The 17,595-nt window shown below is 52.2% G+C and overlaps 2 protein-coding genes across 2 annotated transcripts; both read right to left on the reverse strand.

Annotated features, from left to right (window-relative positions):
* Positions 1-1,525: 1,525 nt before the first annotated feature.
* Positions 1,526-3,054, reverse strand: PG994_010082 (uncharacterized protein; the record flags this gene model as incomplete). Its single annotated transcript, XM_066861491.1, has 4 exons — positions 1,526-1,657; positions 1,722-1,907; positions 1,952-2,727; positions 2,817-3,054. The coding sequence occupies 4 exons, from the start codon at positions 3,052-3,054 to the stop codon at positions 1,526-1,528; spliced, it is 1,332 nt and encodes a 443-aa protein (XP_066710601.1).
* A 9,031-nt stretch (positions 3,055-12,085) lies between these two features.
* On the reverse strand, positions 12,086-13,122 carry PG994_010083 (uncharacterized protein; the record flags this gene model as incomplete). The annotated part of the gene is made up of 2 exons (XM_066861492.1): positions 12,086-12,642; positions 12,690-13,122. 2 exons carry the CDS (start codon positions 13,120-13,122, stop codon positions 12,086-12,088), a joined length of 990 nt encoding a protein of 329 aa, XP_066710602.1.
* Between the last annotated feature and the right edge of the window lie 4,473 nt (positions 13,123-17,595).

The raw sequence follows: 17,595 nt of genomic DNA on the forward strand, positions 1-17,595 counted from the left end.
TTTCCCTCCGTCCCTCCGCTGTATATATAACCAATACGCCGTCCGTCCGTCAGCAATTGTGCTTTGTTATATTGCTGCCATGTGTTACAACTCTGCAAATCGCCCTGGCATTCATCTATCATGGCACGCATCTCTGTCCATGCCAAGGTGTTGTGTATTGTTTGTCAACCAGTTAGTTCAGTGCCAAGCTGGTCCAGACCGTCTTCTCTCTCCCCGGCCGATCCCGTCGTGTCTTTTCCAGACTCGCTTCAATCGGAAACAAGTTTCTACCGCATGAGGTGGTGTCTGCATAAATTAGTTCAGACGAGAGAGTGTGTGTGTCTCTCTCTCTTCGAGTCGGGATGAAACCGTTCGCAAGGTGGCTTAGACTCAAGTGGCCCTGGGCCCGGCGGCCCCGGGCCGGAGTCGATAGGCCAGGGGTCCAAGGGGGAAGAAAAAGGATATATATATCCATGCGACAGGTAGCCTAGGCATACCACTGCATGCTCTAAACACGTAACAAGTTTCATCGCTGCTGTGGGGGGCGCAACTCCACTCGGATTGTGCCACGACCCGATCGTCGGGTTTGATGGACTCCAAAGTAAAAACAGACATCTAGATGGCTTGGTAAGCAATACCGGAAGATCCCTTGTGGCTATGCTGGTAGAAATAGCTCCAAGGGTCAAGGGCGAATCTAGACACCATGTCACTCACTACCTAAGCAAAGCAATGCCAAGCATTCGACTAGGCAACTAGAGTCTTGATTCTTCATTCTCTCAGTTGGGTTTCTATGAACCCTGCTCGTTACACCAATTTTATACCCGGCTGTAGTAGAGGAGCTCTGGGCTGGGACATCGCGAGAATAGCGGTTGAAGCTTCTGAAGATACGACAGCGTGATTCCAATAGCAATGAAAGTATATCAGCCACCGTTCTCCGTCCCAAGATCCCACCCATTCCCAAAAATTGTGGCACAGCCCCGAAACCCCTTTTTGCCCCATCAGCGCCATGAAGAGACCGAGAACCCTGAGTTGCCTTGATCGTGTTTTCCAGGCAAACCGAACGAGTGAACCGCACAGTGCCTTTCCGTGAGTTTGCATGTCCCGGGTGATGCGAGTCTGTTGTTACAATAAGTAGAGCCATCGCTATGACACTCGCTCGCAGTGCGCGTGGCGCAATCGTACCCTATCCTGTCGATGCGCTGCGCGGTGGGATCCTGGTTTTCCGGCATGATAATCTTGTATGTAGTGAAAAAAAGGAGACTCGACAATGGAAGGTAGACCAAGAAAAAATCAACGACGGGAAACAAGGGGGAAAACACCTCAAACTCCGTTGCTCAAGTGCAGAGAAAAAGCCGTTCAGTCGTGAGAGAAAAGGAAACCACGAGCTTCAGACCGGAACGCTCATATGCTGATGATATCAAGTGAAACGCACCACTGACCATCTACTGGATGGGTAACAGATGCAGGCATCCTCAATCTTGGTTGGAAACGATAGCAACTGCATCGCCTCGTCATGGTGAGGCTCCGACAGGAGGTTCCAGCAGAATCAGAGACCCTCTTCGCCGGCCTTGCAGATTTTGATCTCGCGGCCCCACTCGGACTTCAAGACTTGTGAGGCCGTGATGCGTCTCGAGGGATTGGGGTCTAGTATGGAATAGATCACGTTGCGGCACCGGGCCTGTGGCATATGTTCAGCAAATCTGTCAACATGGAGCGAGAGGGCAGCTCGAATCACAACTTACGCGGTGGAGGGACTCTATTGGCCCATACCCCTCTTCATCACGGCGACCTTCCAGGTATCGCTCGTAAAACTCATCCTCTTCCTTCTTCGCGACGCGCCATAGGTGGCGGCCGGTCCGCATCGCCATATAAATGACGCCACATGCCCAAATGTCGACCGCACGAGCATCAAATTCCTTATCGATGTACTCTTCAGGGCGATGTAGGGTGCCGATCCGCAGAGACCGGATACCATGTGAGCGTCGTTCTCCCAGGCCATACGGAAGCATTCGCCATTGCCAAAGTCCGTAATCTTCAGAGCTCCGTGGGAGGTCAGGAGCAGGTTTTCGGGCTTCAGATCACGGTGCGCAACGCCCATCTCGTGCATGTACTCCACACCACGCATCATCTGTTTGAAGTAACAATCGGCCTCTTGAACCTCGAGTTTGCCGGCTGCGAGAACCAGAGTGTACAAGTCACCACCAGAACAGTACTCCATTACTTCGCAGTAGTCGCCCTTCTGGTCCTTAAGCAAATCCAGGGTGTGAATGACATTCGGATGACGGAGGGAGGAAGAGATGCAGAACTCGGCCGTGAGCCGCTTGCTGTACTTCTTCTCGGTCTCCTCGGGCCGACGGCGGAACTCCTTTACGGCAAATAGCTTTTCTCCGGTGTCGACCTTCTTGTGGGATATCCTCACGATGCCGAACGCACCACGGCCCACAACTTCCTGGCATTTGCCGTATTTCTCCACCAGGGTTGAACTGGCGTTAGGGCCATCTCTCCTGTCTTTTGCAAGTGCTTCCTTTTCCTGCTGCAGGGTGTCCACCCAGCTAGAAACCAGCGACAGGTCAGCCTCGGGCGCTTCTTGCTTCCTGCCGAGTAGAGACTTCCACATATCGGTAAGTTTCTCCTGGCGTCGGCTGCCCTTCAGGTGGTGCTCGTGACCGCCCTGCACGTTCGGGTTGAGGACATATCGCTGCTGGCTGTGGTGCGATCTCGACGAGGCAGTAGTCCCAGAGCCTTCCGCTGGCTTGTTCGTAAGCGAATTTTGGCGTGCAGGGTGGGAACTGGTTTCGATGGCGTATTTCTGCCATCGCCATTAGGCGTTTCCGAACCGGGACTCTTGGTCATGTCACCCTTGTTGGAGAACATCCGGGTAAGGCGGTCCTTGACCGAGGCCTTGGGTGCTCCCTCGGGACTGAGGAGGCCACCGTTGACGGCATTGCCATTTTGGGTCGGCTTCAAGTGCGGCGATCTGGTGGGAAGTTCGACCGACTTTATCGACGACGGATGAGAAGCAGTTGGAGACGAGGTCTTTTCCGATGCGCTCGTCATGGTAGATGAAGGCGACATGTTATGTTGACGAGAGGTCCTTTCCTTGTCGAGGGCTAAGCAAAAACCCAAGACGGGCGTGGGGTCCGCGGGGCTGGGCAAGGACTGGGCTGAGGAATGCGCGTGGGCGAATTAGAGGGGTTTCGCTCGATGACGATGAGTGGTTTGCTTGGGCAGTTCAGCTGAGAAGCAGATGTTGCAAGGTACTGGTTACGGGGCGGCGAAGATTCGCCAGGGGTGGGCTAAGCCCAGGAAGACGGCGAAACGCAAATGATGAGTTTCAAAACGGCAAGCAGGCAGAGATTTTTTCTTTTTCGTTGTTTTCCCTCTGGAAAACCAGACAGGAAAAGGGAGGGAGAAGAGGAGCGGGAAAAGTAATAAAGAGAGGTAAATTTGCAGGTCAACTGAGTCTTAGGTGGCTCCCCTGCTCCAGTCCAGTGCCTAGGCGGTAGTTTAGGTAGTAGGTAGGCTTAGGCCGTGTAGGTTAAGTACTGTCAAGTACTAGGGAGAGAGAGACAAAGCCAGGTCCCAGTGTAATCCAGGCAGTGCGCGAGGTGAGAGTGTGGGGAGGCCGAGAGTCGTTTAGTAGCCAAGGGTACGGACGATAAAGTACGGACGGTCTTGTAGGGCAGTGAGAAGTATGTGGGCGGTCGGTCAGTCAGGATAAACAGACAAGACGGGAGTGGTATGCGCTACGCCTTCGGAATGCGAGCTTGGCGGCTGGTGAACAGACAGGCAGGCTGCTGGAATTGGTGCTGCGTGGTTCTGCAACGGGCTCGGCCTTCTATGGGATTTCTTTTCTTTATCTTCTTCACTCAAGGTGACAGGCGCTAGTGACGACGATGATGGTGATGATGAGACCACTGTAACAAGTAGTAGTAGCAGCAGCAATGGATGCCACGGCAGAGAGCCAGGTGCGAACAGGTGACTAATGATAGGAGAGGTGGTGAGGTGAGAGTAATGCGGGCGAGTTTCTCTCGTCTTTTCCCCTTGTTGGTTAGTGGTGGTCTAAGGTACTGCTCCGAACTTTCACCCGGAGCAACTCCTATTCAGCTGGGCTGGCCGACGACGAGGAGGAACCTGGATGTGGTTCCAGCGAATGTTAGAGGACGAGCAGGGGAGAGTTGATGCAACTCCTTCGCGTGTTCGGGTCGAGGACGGTCATTGTTAGACGGCAAGGTTTATTTGAAAATTCGTCGACCAACAACAGCACTGCACACTGCACACACGCGCATACACAAGACGCTTTCTGTCTCCAGTCTCGCTCTCTTTCTCTGCTCTGTGCCTCTCGCCCCTCTGGAAGCGTGGTAGGTACGTACTCTCTGGAGCGGGCTAGGTCCAGGAGTTAGATCGGGCAAATGTAGGTATGTGGTAAGGGCAAGGTAGCCGGCGTAGCAGCAGCAGGTCTTGACTGGTGCTGGTAGGGCAAGGAACGATAATGTAATCAATTGTAATGCAATTGAATAGGCTTGGGTTTTTAGTAGAATACAGTGGGGTAGGCTGGCTGTGGGCAGTAAACGACGGGGCCGGACAGGGACAAGTGACAACAGCTAGACGGAAGGTAGTATGATCGCAGAAAAGTGGGAATGTGCCCTCTTTTAGGCCAGGAAGACGGACAAGATCGATTAGTGGAAATGGAATAGGTTTTTATTTATTTAATCATTTGATTGACGGCACAACGATGTGAAAGGAAGAGCTTGCTGAGGAAGGCAAAAAAAGGAAGAGAGAGTCAAAAGAGCTCCAAAAGTGGCGACAGGCGGCCTCTCATGTAATAACGTACAGCAAACCTTGGAAAATGAGCTTATTAGGGTCTTGGAACTCTTGGGACTTTTCTTGGGTGGCCTTGGGGGGCTCTTGAGGAGGGGGAAATCATTCCTTACCTCCGGCCTGGCTGCTGCTGTACTCCCGTGGTAGTTGTAGGTAGTGTATTGGTGTGTATGCATGTAACCTTCCTAAGGTACGTGCACTACTGTGGTTTCCTAACGACACCTATCGGAATCATTGACGTATACAGTAATATAACTTGTCAGATCCCATCCCACACAGGCCAATCTGACGGCGGTAGAGCACGCAATGAGAAAGCAGTCAGATCCGTTTCAGACCATAGCTTTTTCAGAAGTGGGCTGGTCGCTGGTCGGGGTACATGTCAAAAAATAGCACAGGCGCGCTTTCATCGCCCCTTCCTGCATACTTACCATGCAGCCATATGCACACTTACCATATCACCACACCCACCTCACGCTGGGATATGTAATCATTATCACAGAATTTGGTTTCTGGAGGGCTCCAATAGAGGAGATCCTGCTGAAGGTAAACAGCGATAGACTGGGAGACCGAGAGGCCAACGCAGACCGCATGCGTACGTCAGGCCTGATGGCTATGCTCCTGGGCGTCATTATGTTACTGGTGGTAATTACTCGCTGTCCACCCCGAACGATGATCCCAGGTTCCCGGGAGAGTGAGCTGTGTAGGTTTATTGACGGCTAACGTCCAGTCGAGAGAGCACAGTTCAATGGTTGGCGTAGAGTGATTAGGTCACACAGCAGTAGTCCGGGCTGCTCAACCCCCATCCTGCCGTCCTAGGCAAGTACAAGTCAAATTGGACAACCACCAACCAGTCCGCTTCTAGTTGCCAATTATCACCACCAAAAAGCTTGCCTGTCATGGCCGACTACTAGTAACCCCCCATCTCTTTCTGAATCAATCCCACTGCCAACCGGCCAGGACAGGGCCACGAGCTCGAGATTGCATGGCCCCAGAGTTCCCATTTCCGAGGTTACCGTGTATGACCGAGCGATGATTGATCGCTGGTCAAGCCTTTTCTCTGTTGCTTGTGCGATGGGGACAAAGGACAGAGCCTCACGAGACCAACCCCCCTCCGTGTCGCAATCATCATGGTCTGGCATCAGTAGGGATGGGCCTTGGCAAACTTGTTCCTGGATCTCGGGGGCTAGGCTCTCGACGTAACCTAAAGCTCGACTGGACGAGTCGCTTTGGTCTAGTGAAATCTCGTAGAAACGCGAGAGAAGAAAGGAAGAAGGAAAATAGCCCACAATCTAGACTGGGGCCATTAATTAGAAAATTCATAAACCGCGCAAAAGGGTATGCAAGCCGGGCCAGTGTGAAGAATGTCGTGGGTATCATCGCAATCTGGCTAAGGTACATGGTCGTATAGAAACGGATATCAACAGTGCTTTCCGAGCCTTGGCAGGGACAATATACTCCGGTATACCTCGATGGGAGACAGCGCCACGCACGGCATGGACGGGGCCCAGGTAAGACAGCATATCCGTATCGTATCCGACCGATACTGCAGAGACGCACACATACCTGCTCTCCTTTGCGCGGCTTCCCGCCGAGTCACGCACGTGGTGATTCGACTTGGTGTTCGTTTCAAGTATGGCCCAGCCCACCATGTCTATTTCGCGAATCTGTCAATCCCACCACATAGTGGCGGATGATGGTATCCAAAGGACCGGCTCCCTACCCGACTGCTCGTTGATCTGCTCACGTCCCCCTGTTCATTAGGGCAAGTGGCAAGTACATGCTGTCCTCTGTCTACCTCATACTACATGTCGAATTACAACGTTCTCCATCTTCCTACTGCATTAGTAAGGTAGGCAAGCAGATTAGGGTATTTGACCCCATAACGATCTGTGAGTGTACATGCAGTTGTTAGGTTTATTAGCTAGAGCTACGTTCTTTACGGAAACAACTGCCCGCGTGCCATGCCTCGCAAACGCGGAATTGTAGGAGGCCAGAGTTCCGTGCCGAGCTCCCGCAAAGAGCCGATAAACGCTCATTGATTCCCTTGGGAATTGCTTGGAAATCCATTGTGCAATCCCGTGTAACGTCCACGAAGGATGGCCTACGTAGCTGGGTTCTATTTTGTATGAGGCATTTGTTGACATGGCCGAAAATCCAAGAGAGATCGGCCCCTGCTCAGCCACCTCCAGCAAGCGCCGATGGATGCAGGCATGTCTTTCTGTCTGTATTCGACCTGATTGATATCTTTCCCATCCCGTCCCATCCCATGCGCAGGCATGCGGGCGCACATGCACGGAGTTAGACATCGCATCCATCCCCCCCTCCCCCTCCCCCGTTTACACCTGACGTTACTATATACACTATATACGTATACTATATGTCTGTACATGTTACTGTATGTTGCCATGCAGACGTTGTTGGTTGCTCACCGCTTCAGACTCGGCCAGACCTCCACCACCTCATACCTACATACATCAATACCATCTCGCCATTCCGTAAACCACAGCCGAGGAGGCTTGCATCGTATGTAGTGGCATGATGAATTGGCATTGCATCAGGCATTCCGGGAAATGCTCTATCGACCCGCCCCCTTTCGGCCATGCATACCTCATCACTGATCAGCGCATTCGAAACGAAGTTCGGAGAAGCTCGCATAGGTACGGTGCGGGCTTCGTTGGAAACCTGCAGCTGTAGCTCAGACAAACTCTATGTTATGGCGCCAGCAGCCTCTCTGCCATTCTTATTCTTTGGGGACTGGATGTAGCTACTGCTGGCTACCTGCTGCATATTGTTAGACTGAAAACGCAGGCTGCGTATTCGGTAATTTGCGGCTTCCACTCCGGCTCGAGCTCAGCCGAATAAAAAATGCGTGCCCCCGCGATATCCAGATATAAGCAGACCTATAAAAAGCCACCGAGGGTGAGATACAAAACCCATCGGTATGTGGAGGGGATGGGGGCTTTTCGGGGTCCGTGTCGTGCGATGACAAGCCTTTTGAGCGACTTTCTTGGCTTTCTTGTTTTCCTGCTGGCCTATGAATTTCCTAATACGCCAAGTACCTGTAAGTGGTTCCCCCAGCCGTTGTCCCGTTGTTCCCGGCAGTTTGGGATGGGTTGTACACACACATACGTACAGAAACACACACACACACACACACACACACGCACACGCTACACGCTTACAGGATGACAGTACATACATGCCTAATTGCTGGGATCAGTCATCTTACATAGAGAAGGAAGAGAAGAGGGGGAGGAAAAGAAACACAAACACTGATAACCTTGTTTCTGTGTTGCGCGACTGGCTAGTTCCGCTCGGCAGCGACCGGGCGACCCTTCGCACATATTTCACAGTACGACTTAACATATCACAGAAGGGAATAATGTGGCTACTTGTACCACTTTATACTGCGCTGTCAATGATCAATGACCTCAGCCCTCTCCAGTTTACCGATGGAGCAAGAATACCTCGCCAAAACACCGAGGCATCTCCCCTCGGCCTCGCACCTCGGGCCTGCTGAGGAGACTCCAGCTGGACGATCTTGACACTGGGACAACTCATACTGTATATTATCTTTTCGCCGATGCCCGGCGCTCTAATCAAACGCCTGAGTAACCCTTCCGTTCATTCTTTGGTTGAATGAAAGAAAAAACGCCATACATGTACGCCGTGTAACCGTGACGTCAGTTACACGCCCGCCGTTTCCGAAGAAAAAGAAGGGGGGTCGCGATAATGCCTTTTCTGATATCATGTCCTGGTGAAACATGCAAGAGGGCCAGAATCCCATCAGCACGGTCAGGGGACTTTTCGCCAATCCGCGACCTCGTGGCAGAAGATAAGAGAATGAATGGCTCGCTTGATGATTGACTGATCTCCTCTGCCAGGAAGACCTACTATCTAAGTACCGTATCTGCCGCCACGTTACCACTGCTGTTTGCTTTCTCACTTGCCTGCCGCCGCCGCAAGCCCCCCTGTAAGAGGGGAGGTACAATGTGCATCCGCGCCGGTGCACGATCTAATTAGGGACGGACAGCCTTGCAGCACCGAGTCTAAAGCCAGCAAACCACGGGATTGGTGTGATACACACTCTGTTTCCCTCTCACTCAGGGGGGCGTGGTAGGTGTTAGCTGGCTACATACCGTTTCGGGGAGGGAATGCGCGCCAATCACACGGCGGCAAGCCGTTGCTGCATGCGCCGAATTGGACTAGATGCGTCCAGGATGCGGCGCGATGCGGCTCGTCCATGTATGCCTGGGCGGCCTTGCCACCAAAGTCGCATACGGAGATGCAAGAAGACGGACTATGGGAGCTTCTTTCCAAGCCGGAGCGGTGAGTAGGAAGCGCCCGACATACACCTCTTGGGCAAATCTGCGCTCCGTGTTGAGCATCTCAGGAAATGCCGTTCCTTCCCAGCCAGCGGACATGACACCCTAGTTGCTTCTGCATTGCATTAGCTGGGTTGCGGGAGGCGGCGTGCAGCGCATCATCAGATTCCTTTTTCTCTCAGCGACCTTGACATGTGGGAAAACTCTCAAGATTGCTTTTCAGAGGGCATCCGTGTCCGTCTATCGTCCAAAGGGTCTTTTGAGCGCCGAAAAATAGTCATGAGCTGTCTGGCCAATCCCGAGACTGTATTGCCAATATCCTGCTTCTGGTTGAGACCCAGCGCAAAGTCAGGGACAACTTTGTTTTGGGGAGAGGCTTTTTCGGCTTCTTCTTGGCGCGCATAGTATCGGCATCGGCAAAGGATGAGGGTGCCCGGTGCGTCTCAACGCATTTTACGACGACACGGGCACGCTCTTCCCGAGTTCATTGGCTCCTGATGCTTCGGGCCGTCTAGCCTGGAAAGAGAGCGAAAAGCGAGCATGACGTTGGCTTCATGTAGAGAAGATCAAGTGTCCAGCATGGTCAACAGGTAAGTGAGATCTGCTGCCCGTATTCCGATGTATAGTATAGATATCATCAGCTGCTTCTACTAGATTCGCTTCTATTAAAACATGATAATATAATTATACTCAACTTAGTTCTTTTAACATGCACAAAACCAGCTACTTATGCAATACTGAATTGAATAACCTGATCCCGCTTGCTGTTGCCCTGTATTTAGATTTTTAGACTCATCATCCACCTCAAGGTCACCTACCCCTAGAGGCTCTAATGTGGTTGCCGGTCGGATATGAGAAGGAACAATTGTCAAGAATGATACCGAGTTCTACACAGATACATCGATTATGTGCAGAAAGGGGGTGACCGTCCAAGCAGGAGAAAAGTTGGTGTACGCATACATTTTTCTGGCATTGGGAGCGGATATGGGCAGTGGCATTTTTATCATCGAGGCTCAATATGGTAAGGCCATGTGTATAGTACACCTCCCGTAGCTAACAGTGCCAGGTATAGGCTGGGAGGTGAGTAGGCCTTTCGAGCAGTCCATTCTGGAGACGGCTCGCAGCCAGGGCTCACGCAACAAGTGATCGATCGCACGAAGCTCCTTCGCGCGAACTTGTGTTAACAAACTAGGCATAGAGTTATACATACTTAGAAATATCAGATGAGTCAGCGATTAGCATTATCTCTCGTATACTGTCATTATAGAGCTTCTTGCCCAGATCTAGCCTCAGCCTGGTACCAGCACTCCTCTTCTTCAAACCTGTTCAAATCCCGTAGGCCAGTGGAAACAGGTGTAAATTCTATACCGAACCATCACTTACATCTTCGATAGGCGTGCTCCTGGACTTTCGATTTCACCGTCAAGCTCTGTTCCAATCTACTAATCGCGTGTATGCCGGATGTAACAAAACACAATCAACAAAAGTGATGCAATAGGGGGAATCCCGGCCTTGTTGCCTGCGATCTTTGTAGTGTCGTCTTTTTCGTTTCATTACCGGCATACATTATGAAAACCAAGTGAGTCAGTTCATTCTCATACTACTTTCGATGGTCGACGAGGGAAAGGTGAATCCATACGAGTTTAATAACGAGCTTCTGGGGCTGATTGCCTCCCTAGGAAGAATACTTGAATAGAGGACTTCGTAAGTTCGACGGATATATTGGTCTGACTGGAATAACTGGCTAGGAAAACATCCCTGAAAATTAATTCTAGTAATTATTATGGCTATTTTCTGCTGTACCAGGGTGTGTGGTACAGAATTGGGATATTTTGATGAGAGAGCGATGGTTCTCAGGCGACAGCACTTTCACCATACCTGCCTCATGTGATTAACGGGGCACATTCCTAAATGTAGCGACCCTGGGCAAAATAGTAGGAACCAGATAAACTGTCACAAGTATATCCAGCAGTCCGACCTTCGTAAGCAAGTTCTACATCCAGCCTCTCCCATAAAGCCCAAGAACATTGGTCAGGCGGATGGTATCAGATACAGAGACAGCTAGCCTCATGCCTACCATGTGGGTGCCGTAACATGGCTCGTCACTTCTGATCCACTATGTACGGAATCGACTCCTAATGTGATGTAGCCCTTTACAACCAGCTGCTATCGGTAATATCACGTACAACGTACACATTTCATATGCCTTCCAGTTCTCGAAAAGGGGGTTTGCTTCTCTTACTCGTATTATCAGAATCGAAGTCTAACCAACCTCGAGGCCAGGCTCGAAAACGCCAACTTGTGTGCCAGCTCTGTGATACGTCGATGACATGTCACACACAGGTCGAGGCTTCTGGAATGCGAATTTCTCACGATACAGCCTACTTGGAATAAGTTATATACAGTGAGCCTTAGGGCTGCGCCTGTCTTGCACGGTTGCTTCAACGCCCTCGAAACGGTCGACGATCTTAAAACCCGTGTTCCCGGCTCCCGGCTCCCGGCTCCCTAATCTCTACTCGTACTGCATTGGTCGGTAACGCAAACAAGAATCAGTAGTTCTCGGGCTATATATGCGAAAGCCAAAAGCTACGGCGATAATCACGAATCCGGAATCAGTAGTACATGAGTCTGGAATCTTAGTGAGAGATCATAGAACAGCCAAAGGGGATGACGCACACCAGGAATAACTTCGAACCATCATCACCTCTATTGTACGCCGTCTCGAAGCTTTATAACCTCCTTTCACGGCTGTAACCAAAACAAAGTCTCGCACTACATTTGAAAAGGGGATGGAATTTAAATTGTCGAGACATGCTATCTATCATCCGTTGAGCAACTATCTGCCTAGCTGACTATATTTCGATCTCCTTCAGGTAGCTTCGCACATCCTGCAGAACTATCCCGCGCTGCTTGTTCACAGTATCAGCCATGTCAAATGCCACGCCGCGCCCCTCGGCAAATCAGTTGCGGTACTTAAGCATGACATCGCCCGGGGCCTCGGCAAGTCTCTGTCGGAGGAACTCGCGGTCCCACGTCTCCCTCTTAAACACCAACGGCTTCTCCTCGTTCTCTGCACCAGAACCAGCACCAAAGCGCTCCTCGACCAGCTCCGCCACCCACGCATACGAAACCGTGCCCCCCGCGACGTAAACGACGCGATTCGCAATCGACGACCCCGGCCGCAGCGCGATCTCGGCCGCCATGACGCCGATGTCGCGCGGCGTCGTCACCGTGATCTCCGTGTCCCAGCCGCCCAGGCACCGCACCGTCCGCCGCGGCAGGTCGACGACGCCGAAGTCGGCGCGGAAGAGGAAGCTCATGAACAGGCCCGTCGAGACAATGACCCAGTCCACCACCCCCGCCTTCTTCGCCTGGGCTTCTTCTTCTTCTTCTTCTTCTTCTTCTTCTTCTTCTTCTTCTTCTTCCTCTCCTCGGCGTAGCAGCGCCCGCACCTGCAGCTGCTCGTCGAACAGGTCCTGCGCGCTCCGGCGCCGATGGCGTCGTAGTCCATGCCCCACTGCCACGGCAGGTAACGTTTTTTCTTCTTCGGCTGGCCGTTGTTACTAGCATTGGCCGCGTCAGCGGCAGCGGCAGCCATCAGCACGGCGCGCGTGATCTTCAGTTGCGTCCCCGCGGGGAACGCGTCGCCGAACCCGGCGCAGCAGATGATGGTGTCGAAGGGCCGGAACGCGGCCGCGAGGGCCTCGACGCTGTCGCGCCCGACGTCGCCGGGCACGAAGCGGGAGACGCCGAGGGCGTCTCGCAGGTAGGCATGGTGGCGCTGCTTGGCGGGGTCCACCGCCGTCGCCGCGCCTCCGTCGTCGTCGATGCTCGAGGCGCGGACCATGACGGAGAGGGTGGTGGTGGTGGTGGTGCTACCACTCCCCGAGGAGGACGAGGATGTTGTGAGTTCCGGGTGTTTGGCGAGGCCCTCGAGCACGGCGGTGCCGAGCTCGCCCGCGCCGATGACGAGGATGGAGTTGGTTTGGGGAGGCATCTTTTGGGTGGTACGCTTATGATATGATGATGGGGATGCCCAATGAACGAATTGTCGGTGTATGGCCGGATCTATTTAGAAACGTCAAGGTATTCTTCTTGTGCGCTCTTCGATATACACTTCTTAAGCTGAGACGACTACCATATCTGTACACCCCTATTTGTCCCATGGCCCTGCCCATGTTGCCAGTTAACTCCGACGAAGCCATGCAGCTCTCCATCATACCATGCGCGTGATGCTAACACCGAATGCGATGACAGTCGGGGTCTTATGAGGATCTTAACATGAAGTTATATTCCTCTACCAAGTTACTCAAATTTGCTGATTAAAGATGTTGCCTTAACTCCGAAAGGATCGACCCTCCGTCATCCGTTATCATGTATCTTCATCCGCCATGGGAGGCACCCATTCCCCAGGATTATTTACTGGGGATGCTTGCCGGGCCATGCACCATGGGATTGACAGGATGTCGGCATTTCTACTATCTAACTTGCGCTACCATTGTGTTATCTACCTCGTGATCTTTTCAAGGTTCGTCTCGTCCATGGTCTCGTTTGTACACCATAGCAATTGGGGAGCGTGAGCAAATAATGAGCAGTATTTCCACCCTCACTATGATACCCCAACTAGGAGCATCCGGCCCAAGGCTTTAAGAGATCGGCCTTAACGAATGACTCTCTGGTACGATATGATCCGAGTAGGTTCCCAAGGTGGGCGGGCAACTGCATCTGACTAAGCTGACTTACACGGAGATAAGAGTTCGCCAAGCGCCATTGAAGTCTGAAGTCGGAGCAGTCTGCACCAATTGCTTCCAACATCCATAGCCGGATGAAACGAGGCCAGCCATAGTCACTGGCGATTTCGTATATGCCTAGCCACGCGACAAAGATGGCAGAGATCGCTTCATGGTCATAGGTAAAGTCTACCGGTTTCATCCTCTGCGGTAATAATCTCTGAATCATCCGATAACTTGTAAAGACTACTTAGTCATTCCAGCCTATCTCAACTAAATCTCGAAGCCACCGACAGGAAGAAATAACGGCTTCTCGTATTCATCAAGGTTGTGGCACAATCCAGCGCATCTACATAGTATATAACAGCCGGGTGTCCATCACTTTGCGGGGTAAGCTAGATGCTGCTGCCCTGCGATACCTCCGCTCACAGCTAAGCTAGTCAGGCCGGCGTCAGGAACAATTCAAAAGAAGTGTGGTTTCTTCTTCTTCTCTCTCCACACGACACTGAAACGTACTCTAGAGCCAGAACTCTGCCGCCTCATCGGTCTCTGCGGGCTTGCATATGGATTTCCCTTTCTCTCTGCGCATGCGGAGAGAGCGGGCTCCATGGCATGAACCCGCAAAGTAAGAATTTAACTAAGCAATGGGGAAAAGACAGCTAATATGCACCAGCCAAGGAAAGTGGTATAGGCGCCGAGATATAATACCATAGCCTTCAAAGTGTCAAAGTGGGGGGTATAGATTAGGACATGCTTACTTAGTCCGGAGCTTTGGACAAGGATAGAATGACTTGGTGTCGTAGTGCCATGTCACATGGCAAACATGCAAGATGCTTGATGCCAGCAGCAATTGATGTAGCCCAACGAACGCTGTTCGCGGGAGCTCCTGAAACACTGGATGACGTCCGTTAGCAGGAAACGAACTCTAAAAAAAATCAAAGAAGTTCAATTACTGGTGACTGGGAAAGAGTGATGCGACGATCCGAACTGCCCGAGATTCTGCGCCAGCTCACGGACCGGTGGTTCGTTCGAAGGTTCGAATCCCTTCGCCTCTCTGCCTGATCCAGCTGGGTGCAGGTGAGGGCAAGAACGGACCGAAAGGAGCGACGGATCGCTAGGCATCCCGGACGATTCCTGAACTCCAAAGTGCACACACAAGTGGCAAGTGATTTACCAACAAGACTCGAGTCTGAGGGTGATCTTAGGGAATCTTAGGGGGTCCAAGGGGGCCGTGAGGGGAAGATGACTGGCTGCTGCCACTACAGTCTGACAGCAGCACGAGCGAGCGAACTTCCACCTTGGGTATCAAAATGCATGCATATTGGTGCAAGGGTCCGCGGTAGCCGGCGCGTGGAAATGGACGTCAAAGCCTGGCAGGAACCCTTCACATGCACTTGTGGTCTGAGAGGCATCACATCACACCAGAAAACCACACACCTGCCCTACTGTAGCTCATGGCAGGCAAGTCGGCCGAATTCAGGTTCAGGCAACGAGCTCGTCCGTTCCGTTCCCCAGAGCCAGATAGCAAGATAGAGAGAGATATGGCGCGAGCGCCCATTTGGCCAGAAGAGGCAATGCCAGAAACGTTACATCCTGGATGGGTACATGTGCATCCAGGACCAGGGAAGCAGGTTCCGTCCTGCCAATGCCAACCCGTTGCCAGAATTCGCAATAACCTTGATAATAGATCCAGTCTTACCAGCCCATACCGCCAATGAGCAGAGGTCAAGAATAGTCACGATGCGTTGTCAACCCGCAAGCGCATTGAATGCTAGACGATATCTAGATGAATATGTTATATAAGCTTTGAGCCCTGCTTACCAAGGTCGGCCTGGTGCCTTTGGGGGCAGACGAATTGTGCTCGCGAAAGCCGCCAGACTAGGCGTGCGAGGCATTCAGTTGGATAGTATGCAAATCTCCGTTAGGGGCTATCTCGGAAAAGAGAGGAGAAAACGCCTCGGAGGCTGCGTGGCCGAGCGCAAACGAAAGCCGGGCGAAACTCTGTTCTCTCTAGTCGCACAAGAAGAAATAAAGAGAGAAAAAGGAAGAAGCTGTGTGCATAGATGGCATTGGCTAGTAGCTCCATATCTGCTGGGTTGGCGGCACTGCGCATACGAGGGAAGCAAAGTCCACTACGGCAGTAGCGAACAACGGTCTCGACGGTTGTTGGGTTTAGAACTCTAAAAAAAAGAATCATGCCCGGCCAGTCGTTCCAAGAAAACCGGGCGATCACACGTTCCTGGCCTAGCTTCCCTCATGATGTCATATTCGGCATTGGCGATCAGTTTCTCCATACGTCTAGAAGCGTTCGTGCAAAGGCACAACTCCTTCAAAACGAGGGGGAGCACGTTTGAGCTCTTACCAGATAGCTAGTTGATACAAGTCGATGCAAATCTGCATTGGCATTGAAGCCAAAAAGGCATGGAGAGCAGAGGCCAATGGGGGCGGGAGGACGGTCGGGATGCCTGGTCGTCACATTGTCTACAAGAGATGGGATTGGTTCAGATCGAGATCGGCAGTCGTGTGTCGGGGCGGGCAATCATGTTCTAGGATAATCAGACGGTTTGCTTTGTATGGGATGGGATGATGGGGGGGAGGTTCCGATGTACCGTTCCAACAGCTCTGGACCTCCTCCAGACCGACCTGGCTGGAGCTTGGGTAGCACTGGCACACAGCCACCACATGTTATCGTGTGCAAAAGAATCCAAGTTGGACGTCGCCAAACGGGCGGGCAGAACGGGCAGACAGGAACTCGAATCTGCCAAGACGGCACTACCTGTGATAAACCGGTCAGTAGTGGCCATCCTATTGGCTGGCGCGAGCTGAACCATAAACAACGCGAAACGCGCCACGCGTCCAGCTGGGCCGCGATTTTCGAAGACCTGCTTCATCCGAGATGCGGGCTCGTCCAATCATTCCGCCGATGCTCATTAATGTTAAAACACTGTCGTCGTAAAAGAGCGATGGACACTGCAGCTCGATATCAGACCAGAACCAGACGATTCAATTTCGTTCGTCTGTAACAACGGATGTTGTTCGCTCGGACGTTTGAGGCCAGCCAGCCTGTACTACTACCAACTTCACTGCCCGGAGAGATAGCAAACGAAACGGTAGTATTTTTGAACTTCTCCTCCCTTCGCGCTGGGTTTGGCTGTGCTTCCTTCTGGAATTCCATAGCTCCCCCTTCTATCCATGAAATAAAGTGGAAATTGCATTGCTAGACCAGATGAGAAAAAAGCCTTTCCGTTACAACCAGACAATCAATTGATCCAAGAGGGAAAAGAAAGGCGAGACAAGCAGGAAGGCTAGAAACCCCGCCCGCCTTATCCACCACCTACACTTTCACTCGTATGCAACTCTGAGACATTCCGAGCATTGTCGGAGAGGAGGAGAGATAGAGCTCTCGCATCGCTGTCTGCCTGCCTGCTTGCTTCTGCCGCACCCTCTTCCTTGTGTGATATCAACTGCGCCCCTGGTCTTGATGGGTCTCAACCCCCGGTGATGCCGTCCAATCCTTTTACACAACGACCTCCAAGCTGTCCCACACCCTCCATTCTGCTCCCTGGTGGATCGACCGCTGAGCTGGCTAGCGCAAGGCATCGTTTGGGACTGGCTGAATGCTGACCGTCCCCCTGCTTCTGCCCACTCTATTCGTCTGCCCTCTCCGCTACGTGCAGTTTGCAGGACGTCCCCTCACGCAATTCTGCACGCAAAGCCCATACGAAATTCACACATTCACC

Source organism: Apiospora phragmitis (genome assembly GCF_038363925.1).
Source record: "Apiospora phragmitis strain CBS 135458 chromosome Unknown utg000010l:1.0-9815664.0:1.0-9183399.0, whole genome shotgun sequence".
Taxonomy (NCBI): Eukaryota; Fungi; Ascomycota; class Sordariomycetes; order Amphisphaeriales; family Apiosporaceae; genus Apiospora; species Apiospora phragmitis.